Here is a 10,569-nt window from a genome sequence, read left to right as displayed (position 1 = left end):
GACCTTAAAAATGACCTTAACGATGAAGCTCAAGGTCATTTCAATGTCAACTGCAGGCTATGTTTTAGCTTAAATTCCCTTAGAGTGTGCTTGAAGGTTACAATTTACCTATGACCAGGCTACATACTTAAACTTAAAATTTCCCACTCTATCGATTGCCTCGGAAAATTAAAAAATTTAAATAATCACCCAAGTCACCTTCTAAAAACCGGAAGTTGCATTTTTACCCCATAATAATAAAAAAACCCAAAGATCATCTTAAGCATCTGAATTCAAGAAAATAACGCTAATTTTTAACAATGTGTTAATGGTACAAGTAATTATTTAAAATTAATCTGTTTTATCATCAGTGAATGGTACTTTACCGTCATTAGATAACTCCCCAAGACCGTGGAGGCAGAAAATCCACAATATTGATTAAGCTAATAATCTCTAATAACAGAAAATGCTCAGCGTCTTAAACAGACAGGATGGGAAATATTTTTTTCAAATTTAAAATTACATTTTTTCTTGAAAAAAAGATCTTTCTCTTTTCACTCCACTGAGACTCGAACCACGGAACTTCTGATTTCTGAGCAGGTGCTTTTCAATCAAGTTGTTTGAGTTCTTATTCTGATCTCTCTAATAGCTAAATGGAAAAGAAACTGACCGGAAATCAGAAGATCGGCGGTTCGATTCGCAGTGGAGCGAAAAGAGAAGGATTTTTTTCCAGACAAATTTTAATTTTTAATTAAAAAAATAATTTTCCATTTAGTCTGTTTAAGACGTTTAGCATTTTCTGTTATCGCAGATTCTTAACTTGATCGATATTTTTGATTTTCTGTCTCCACGGTTGTGGAGGGTTGTGTCGGTAAATTACCATTCGCTGATGATACAAAAAATGCATTTTAATTAAACAATCACTTAAGTCACCTTATAGAAAGAACAAGTTACATTGCTAACACTTAATATTCAACAACACCAGAAAACCACCACTATTACTTTTACTTGAAAAAATCCCAGTTGCCTCTGCGTAAAACACTAAACAACACTTTATATTTATATTTCTAACCCCATAATAATATTTAAAATAATATTAGTGTTTATGTCCATAAATTCATTTCTTTCTTCATAAATTTCACTATTTTGTTGTAAATACGATTGTTTTTTTTCAATTCAAAATAATTTTTTAAATTTATAATTTAACTGTTTTATTTTTGCTTAAAAATTGTTCTTTTTTACTTAAACATTAATTTCTTTGGTAGGAAGTTGTACTATTTTGTTATAAATCCATTTCTTATCAAAAAATTTATCCAGTCGATTTTTCGTTTAATACTTATTTTTTTGCCTTAAAATTCGTTCCTAAAGTTGAAAATTGAATAATTTGCTTGAAATTTTTTTTAGTTGGAAATTCATCTTCTTTTGTAACGTTTTCTTTTCAGTTATTTCTTAGGTTACAGATTTAACTACTTGGTCAAAAATTCTTTTTTTATTTGTTAAAAACTAATTTTATACTAAAAAATGGACTAAGATATTCAGCACAAAATTTTAAACATTTTAGGCCCTGAAATGATATTTGAAATGATACTTTCCTCTTTGCAATAAGTATAATGATCCTATAGAAATTCGGGATATAAAAACCAGAATAAATTTTGAGTAGCAGCTGATTCGATTGTCATTCTTGAAGTCGGTCGAGCTCGGGTTCTTGTTCGTGCTTTTCCGGCATTGTACGAGACTGGTGTTCGCAGCAGCAAAGTGGGGAAGCCTCCTTCCTTCATTATTGTATCGCTTTACCTCTCGCCTTTTCGTAGGTCGCTTTTGTTCCCGAGTGTGTTTACTTTTCTTTTGCGTACGTTTTTTAGTTTTATTTTGCTCTCACCGTTTTAATTGCGGTTCTTGGTTTTTTTATTTTTTATTTTGCTTCCCTTTGGCAAAAAGAAAATGTAAGTAAACCTACCCTGTATTTGAGTAATTTCAAGATTAAGTTCAGATTTTATTAACTGATAAATATATTTGTCTTTATATCAGCAGAATCTTCATTTTACCTAACGGAAGGTCACGTATTGTCTGAGAGATAGAAATAAAGAAATAGAAAACGGTATAAATTGTGAAGCATCATAGTTTTATTTTAAGAAATTTTTCTGACAATTTCCAGATCTAATGATGTCTTGGGAGATTTCTTTCACCTTGAAAATATCTTTGCATTGGGAGATGACTTTCGAAGTAGAAATGACGTTCCACTGGGACATGTCTTCCCATGAAGGCATGTGTTTCAACATGGTGATTTCTGTTCTCTGAGGCATGACTGGCCTCTGATTCTTTGGAATTAGGTCTATTAGATGCAATTCGTACGATTTCCGGAACAATCCACGCTTTATACTCAGGATAATTCAAGTTCAGATAAATATCAGGATGACCAAAGCCTCGACTACGAAGCATGATACCATACAGATAACGATTCTGAAGATCACTTAGAGGATTGCTTTCATCTCCATATGAAGAATATTGCTTTAGAGTTGCATCATAAGTACAAATAACTGCTTCAGTTATGTCAGGATCATTGTCGTTCAAACGTTTGCAATCACTGGTGCTGATGGTCCGGACGCTGATTGATCGCAATAATATAGGATGAGCATGTCTGAAATTTAGAAACAAATTTTATTATTTTCGAATAGATTAATGTAAAAAAATCTTAATTATCTCGATGAGGCCTGTTTAGAAAGTATCCGAAATTTTGTTCTAAATTTGTACCTGCACGGAGAGAATTTTGATAGAGCCGCTTACCCAACACGCACAACTATCAAGCCAATCACACAGTAAGCAACGCCACTGCTGTTGGGTAGAACGGCTCCACTGATTCGGGAGAACCATTACCCTAAACATACCGAACCGTCTAACCAACAGTACAGTTGAGGCTTTTCGCACACGCGACGCTTGCGGTACAGTTTCGCGCTTGCGCAGTTCATAAAAATATAGCACCCATGTTGCGGAGCGACCGATCTCCGCAAGTTTGGGGTAACAAGTGCTTTGAATCTGAAGCAGGCGCTACAACAAGCAGAAGTTCAGTAACTGTCTGAGCGCTAACGTAACGGTTTTACCTAACTTCTCTCCGTGTGTCTATATTCTCAAAAATAAGTATTTGATATTTAGAAAATTGTTTTGAAAATTTTAAGTCAAGATTTGGGGATGAACCGCTACGTTATAATTAAATTAAATTATAACTTACCCTATTCCGCTACTGAAGCATTCCAGTCCATATAGGTACCAAAAGTATTCAATGATGAAGGTCCATCATAAGGGTGGTCCAAAAAATAATTTCGGAATTTTAGTATGCAATCTAAGAATATACTTGTAATGAGGACACTCAAGAATATTGACTTGGTACTTGTGCTAGGATTTCCTTTTGTAACTTAGTTAAAAGTAATAACAATATTTTTGCGCAAATTAATAGTAATTGGGTTCCAGTAGAACCTTGTGTATCCGAGCCCGCTTTATCCGAGTTTTCGATTATCCGAAGTTGAAACAAAAATAGTTGACTCGTCTTATAATTGGAAGAGTTAGTTGATCGTGAGAGATCAACTAACTCATCCATCTTTTCAAGAGCTCTATCCAAATTCTCTGATAAATTTTTTTTCAGGGACCGCAAAAAAATAGCACAGGATCAACTTAATCTTCCCACCTTTTCAAGGTCTCTGATGAAAAAATCTATTTTTGTGGACGGCAAAAAAAAAGAATATCGTCCTAATGATGTGCATTCATATCAGTGACCTTGGAGAGATAGGAGGATTTAGTTAATCGCATAAGTTCAACTAAATCCTTCTACCTTGCAAAGTTACCTGATTAAAAAAATTCCATGTTCAGCCCCTCACCCAGAAAAAACTTTGAATCACTGATTCAAAGAATTTCTGTTACATAGATCTCAAAAAGAGCAATTTTTCCTCGTGTTGAGCATTTTAAATCAGGAACCTTAAAAATACAGAAGAAGTTAGTTGATGTCTCAATTTCAACTTACTTCTTCCAGCTCTCTAGGGTCCCAAATTTGAAAGTCGTTTCGAAGGTGGACAAATACAGTGCCATGCGCCCTGTTGTTGAGAATTTTAAATAATTGACCTTGAACAGAAGAGGAGGAGTTAGTTCATCGTGCAAGTTCAACTAACTCGTCCTACCTTGCCAACGTGCCCGTAACAAAAAATATATATTTTTCAAGAGCCTCCAAAGAAGCCATGCATCCTAATCTACAACTATTACGCGCAATATTTGTACATCAGAAAAAAGCTTTCCAAGAATTTTGAGAATAATGAACGATTTTTTAAAAACAAACATAGCTAATAACTTCATTTCTATCAACCAGCGCCCAAAATCCAAAGTGGCGAGTCAATATACTTGAGTGACCTTTTCGGAAGTTCAACCTAATCTAAAGTAAGTTTTTATCTTATTAGCCACACAAGAGTTACAAAATGCCCAAAAGATTATGGGTAAGTAGTAAGGCAGAGTAAAAATGCTGAAGTGAATTTAGGTTATGTTGGAATAGAAGCTTCTAATGTCTTCCCTGAGGGTTTACGTTTTTATTGTACCTTCTTCCCTATTCCTTCACACACCTCCCACACACTTACTTATTGGTGGGAGGGGGGCCTACAGTTTAAGGTGGGTTCCGAACCACCAAGAGCAACAGCTTTAAGTACTCAGTAAACCTTTTTCTCTAGAGTTAATGGTCTCACGACTCTTCGGAGAACAACTCCCTTGCTAGGCTAGGAGTGGTTCCAAACCGAACGGATGACATTAACTGGCTTCAAATGGCTTTTTTTCTTCATTCGAATTCGAAAACATAACCTTTTTACAAATATTATTTGATTAGCATCAGCAATTCTACTGTACTCTACTAGATACATCCTATCTAAACACTTAAAAAAAGTTCGCTTCTATAGGTCATAGTAGAAATTTTTTCATAACGCATGCACGATTTCGGTCCGTTTCTATCCCAATGAAAACGGACTACAATTCTACGTTTCCGTACCTAGGGAGTAAAAAGTGACGTCAGAGGTAAATAATGAAAATGATCAAGCGATCAGTTGATCGGGTTAACAATTTTTCTATCACTCTAGATCATATTAAAGTGATAAGTTACAATAAATTATTACAAATTATAGGACTTATATCTGCAGAAATCACGCCTGCATTGCAAAAAGGCGAATAACGACAATAATAAATATCATTGAGTATTTTTTATATTACTGGAAAATTTTTCAAACCATTTTAATTATTATTTAGTTAAAAATTTATTAATTTTCTTTAGAAAAATAATTTTTTCTTTTGGAAAATTAAATAGTTTTGTTAAAAAGTTATCCGGTTTGGTAAAAAATTAAACTGTTTTGTAGAAAATTCATCTTTTCGACTTGAAAATTCAAGAACTTGGTTAAAATTTTTTTCTTTAATGACTGTTAAATATTTTTTGATTGATTTTTTAACTATTTTTTTGAAAATTTGTCTTTATGGTATGAAAATTTATCTTGTTATTTATAAATTTAATCTTTTTATAGAAAAATGCAACTGTTAAGTGCAAAATTATTCTGTTGAAATTTAACTGCTTGCAATTTGTAATAAAAAACATTTTTGATTGACATATGAACGTTTATATTTTTGGATCAAAATTCACGTTTTTTGGTTAACTAAATACTTCAATTTTCTAAACAAAATTTTAATTTTAAAATCAAAAAGACTAATTTTCTACCAAAAAAGTGAATTATCATCAACTCTTTAATTCTTATCAATTATTATTCGACTGAAAAATGTTTAAATTACAAATTAAAAACAGTGCAATTCATTAAAAAATAATTTTCACCCAAACAGACTTATAAACAAAAAATAAAAATAAAATTTGTACTAAAAGAGATGAATTTTCAACCAAATTATATTTTTAATTGAAAAAAGAACAAATATTTTAACCATTATGTTGGATTTTCTACCAAAATAATGTAAGTTTTAAAGCCAAAAATATGAATTAAAAAGAATTAATTTTTAACCAAATACATTAATTTTCTACCAAATTATTTAATTATATTTAAAATAAAATCTAAAATAGGAATTTTCAACAAAAAAGTTAATTTATAACCGTACAGCGGAATTTGCAAATAAATGAACTACTTTAAATAAATTTTAGAATTAATAATCTATTTAACGGCAAGCGTGGAACTTATAAACAACATTTTTAATATTAATTAGTTTAATTTAAAAGTATTTTGTTATTTGTTATTTTTATACCTTTTTTAAAACTACCTCATTTATCCTTCACTAATTTTTCATTCATCTTGATCTTGAACATTCAAATACAAACATTAAGTAAAAAAATTTCGAATTTATTAATATCTTTTAAACAAAAAAATCAGGTTTCTACTGTAGAAAATAGGTTTTTGACAAAATACTTCAATTTATAAACAAAATCATTCAACTTTTTACATCATAGTTGAATTTTCAACCTAGAAAAATAAAATTCCCACAAAAAAGTGTCATAGTTTATATTTCAATAAGAAAATGAAATTTATAGAAAAATATGTAAACCCTAAAAGGCGGAATTTCCAAAAATAACTATTTTTTTAATAGGGAAAGAAATAAAATTTTATTAAAATTGTTAAACCTTCAAGCCGAAGAACGAATTTTCTCTACAAAAATTGAATTTGCGAACAATAAATATGACTTTTAAGAGAAAAATTAATTTCTAACGAAACTAATGCATGACCCAAAAAATTAAATTTTCAACGAAGAAAATTATTTTATATTATCAAAAAAGGAGAATTTTGAACTACAAAAGATCAACCTAAAATAAATTATAATTTCAGTTTAAAAATTAATTTTAAACTAAAAATAAGGCTAAAACTAAATAGAGACTATCTAAACTGTTAAATTCTCAACAAAATGATTCAACTTTCAGAAACAAGATGAATTTTTACTAAAACTATAAATCTTTAAAAAAATGATATCTTAGCAAAGTTACTCTCAACAAAGTTATTCAAACAAAATAGTTGAATACTTAAGCAAAGAAGAATAAATTTTAAACCCAAAAATTGGATTTTCACTTAAAAAAAATGAAATGTGTCCTGAAGCAGATGCGTTTCCACATCAAAAAGATAAATTTTTAAACAAAAATAGTTTAATTTTCCATTAAAAAGGGTTTCAGTTAACTTTTCATGATCAAAAGATAAATTAAAAAAAAATAAGTTGCGACAAAAAAAATTGAATTTGCAAACCAAAAATACTAGTTTTTAACCAAAAAGGTTGATATTTAAACAAATTTGTAAGATTCTTTACCAAATAGTTGCATCTTTATTCATAGAAGGTGAAATTTTTCTCAAAGCAAGTAAATATTTATTTAAAAAATTGTAATAGACAAATTCTCATTCAAAAAAGATTTTAGTTAACTTTTCAAGATCAAAATATGAGTTTTTAAATAAAAAATAAGTTTCTGCGAAAATAAAAACAACTTTTTATGCCAAAAAGCGAATTTTTTCAACCAAAAAGGATGAAATAAAAAATATATATATTTGAATTCTTTATCAAATAGTTTCATTTTTATCCAACAAAAATGAAATTTGTACTAAAATAGATAAATTTTTTATAAAAAAAGAAATTTTTTTTTAAAGTTCAACTTTCACGCAAAAAAGATTTCATTTTATTTTTCAACACCAAATATAAATTTTAAACAAAAAGTAAATTTTCGACGAAATACTTAAAATTTCAACAAAAAAGTAGAATTTTCTTACCGAAAATAATGACTATTTAACCAAATATTTCAATTTTCAACCAAGCAGTCGCATATTCATCCAAGAAAGATGAGATTTCTTTTTAAACAGATGAATTTTGAATTAAAGAAAAATGTCAAGAAAATAGTTGAATTTTTACGCAGAAAAGATTTCAGTTCTCCTTTCAACACTAAGATATTAAATTTAAACAAAAAGTAAATATTTTGCCCAATAGTTAAATTTTTAATAAAATTGAAAAAATATTGTGTTGCTTATCAGCAACAAAATATGAATTTTAAACTAAAGGATATCGTTTTTGAAAGAGTTGAATTTTTAACCTAAAAAGTGGAATTCTTAACAAAATAGTTAATTTTACAACTATGAAGGATGCATTTCAAGAAATTTGTTAAATTTTCAACCAAGTAATACAATTTATTACTAGAAAAATAATCGTCTGAAAAAATCACAAATTCTGCAGAAATTTATTATGAATTTAATTTTACGTGTCAAAGAAACCTGTTGAGTTAAAAACAAAACTAGACAACAACAATTTAAAAAATCTTGGAATATTCTTGTTCAGTGAAAAGTCAGGGACTTAAAAAAAATCTTGCAAAAGTCCGAGACTTGTTATAATATACAATAACTGTGAAGCAGAAAAAACTATTAATTTTGCAATTTTAATTTGAAATTGTTTTATTCCTATTATAAAAGATTTGAACTTAAAAATATTACAACTTTAAGATTCTGGTCCTTAATTATTAACGGTCAGGGAAAAATATTTAATTTTTTTTTTTAATTTAACTGGTTTTTTTAAATTTAACTATTTCGTAGAAAATTAACTTATTCTTCACAATTCATATTTTGATGTTTGATAAGTTAAGTCAAATCATTTTTGGATAAAAATTTAACCGTTTTTCTTAATTTATCTTTTCAATTTAATAGTTAATTCTTTTTTGCTAAAAATTCAACAGCTTCCTTGAAAATTCAAGTATCTTCGTAGAAAATTCACTTTTTATTTAAAACTGATAAAAATTTAACTGTTTGGTAGAAAATTCCTAGACTTTAAAATTTTTAATTTGCAGTCGAAAACTTAAATTTTTTTTTAATTTAACTATTTCATAGAACATGTTTGAAATTCATATTTTAATGTTAAAAAGTCAACTGAAATATTTTTTAGGTAACAATTCAATTTTCTTTAAATTTACCTTTTGGATTTCAAAATTCATCAGTTATAGTAAAAATGTGATCTTTCTCGTATAAAAATGCAACTTTTTTGTTGAAAATTTAATAATTTGGAAAAAATTCGTCCTTTTTAGTCCAAAACTCAAATGTTTTGTTAAAAATTTAACTATATCGTATAAATTTTTAAAAATGTTGCAATTCATATTTTGGTGTTAAAAAGTAAACTGAAATATTTTATAGGTAAAAATTTAACTTTTTTTGTTGAAAATTTAACGTTTCACTTGAATATACATTTTTTAAAATAGAAATTTCATTTTTCTTGAATACAAATACATTCATTTGGTTGAAAATTAATCTTTTTTGCTTTTAGATTCAACTATTTTGTATAAACTACTTTGTTCAGAAATTATTTTTTGTCGAACCTTTATATTTGAGAAAAAAATTTATCTCTTTAATTGACAGTTTAACGATTTCGTTGAAAATTTATCTTTTTAAATTAAAAATTGAATTGCGTGGATTAAAAATTTGTAGAAAAAATTCTTCTCGGCTTGAAAATTCAACAATTTCGGTAAACTTTTTCTTTCATTACGACTGAAAAATCTTTGTTTGTTGAAAATTCATATTTTTGGTTGAAAAATTAACTTTTTAAAATTCAGTTTCAGCTTTTTTGGTTGAAATGTCAACTATTACACGTTTATTTTTTGAGGGTTCATGTTCTTAGGTTCAAAATTTAATTATATTTCCAAAATTTATTTATTTTGTTGAAAAATTTTAATATTTGGTTAAAAACCCACCTTTTATGGTAGAAAAATATTTTTTCATAAATAAATAAGACTATTTGTAAACTTTTATGTATTATCTGAAATAATGCTTGGTTCGGTTTATAAAAGGTTTGATCATAAAAAGATTATAAGATTGCAATTCTGGTATTTGAATGTTAGTGGTATGAAAAAGTTTAAAACTGTTTAAATAAATCTGTCAATTTTAAAATTTGTCTTAAGAGAAATTTTTTTCATTAAAAATTTTTGCAAAATAACTTTAAAAACTTTGAATTATTGAAAATTAGAGAAAATATTTATTTATTTATAAAAAAATTTAAAAACTGAATTAAAAATCATGCTCGACAACTTTTTTTAAAATTTTTTCATTTTTAAAAAAAATAACACCGAAATTGGTCCACAGGTTCAGCCGGAATCGTATTTTGAACCAAAAAATCTACTTTTTGTGAACACTCGCCTGCGGTTCATACGTCAAATACATACACTGGTCGGAAAAGTCACGCTTTTCTCCCTTGGTCCATAATATACTATTTTTTATCTTACTGGTTCTGCCTGTTGTCCCCCCATCCACTGGTTTTAGCAGGAGTGTTTGGTGGTACATGTTCATTGAATAAAGCTATTCTTCGATTAGGTGAATGCACGAAGTCGATAGGTGGATTAATTTCCAGCAAAGCCAAATTTCCCTTGTCGCCGTCCGAAATATGATATTCTGGGTGATAATGTATTTTTAACACATTATGAGATGTACCGGCATCTCGACGATTTGTTCCCGAAAGAACTCTGTAGGTGTGAGGCTCATCGTCGTGGACGCACTCAGCCATAACCAAAATAACGTTTCCGTATAAAATTGTACCAGAGCAGGTATGATTGTTATTCAAATGTACAGATACAAGATG

General features: G+C 28.5%; 1 protein-coding gene and 1 long non-coding RNA gene across 2 annotated transcripts in view; both read right to left on the bottom strand.

Moving 5' to 3' along the window:
- Window positions 1–2,527: 2,527 nt before the first annotated feature.
- On the bottom strand, window positions 2,528–10,257 carry LOC117181448. The gene is made up of 3 exons (XR_004468126.1): window positions 10,217–10,257; window positions 3,206–3,217; window positions 2,528–2,617 (listed from the first exon to the last, which is right to left on the bottom strand). It is a non-coding gene; the product is annotated as an uncharacterized LOC117181448 (long non-coding RNA).
- Window positions 10,258–10,400: 143 nt separating this feature from the next.
- LOC117181023 overlaps window positions 10,401–10,569 on the bottom strand; it is a 7,319-nt gene continuing 7,150 nt past the window's right edge. Inside the window, exon 3 of the mRNA XM_033373592.1 lies at window positions 10,401–10,485. Within this exon, the coding sequence (XP_033229483.1) occupies window positions 10,401–10,485 (85 nt within the window). The remainder of the gene's footprint in view (window positions 10,486–10,569) is intronic.

The sequence above is a fragment of the Belonocnema kinseyi genome, chromosome 10, assembly GCF_010883055.1.
Source record: "Belonocnema kinseyi isolate 2016_QV_RU_SX_M_011 chromosome 10, B_treatae_v1, whole genome shotgun sequence".
Lineage (NCBI taxonomy): Eukaryota > Metazoa > Arthropoda > Insecta > Hymenoptera > Cynipidae > Belonocnema > Belonocnema kinseyi.
Note: the sequence above shows the minus strand (reverse complement) of the source record. Positions and strands in the feature narration are given on the sequence as shown.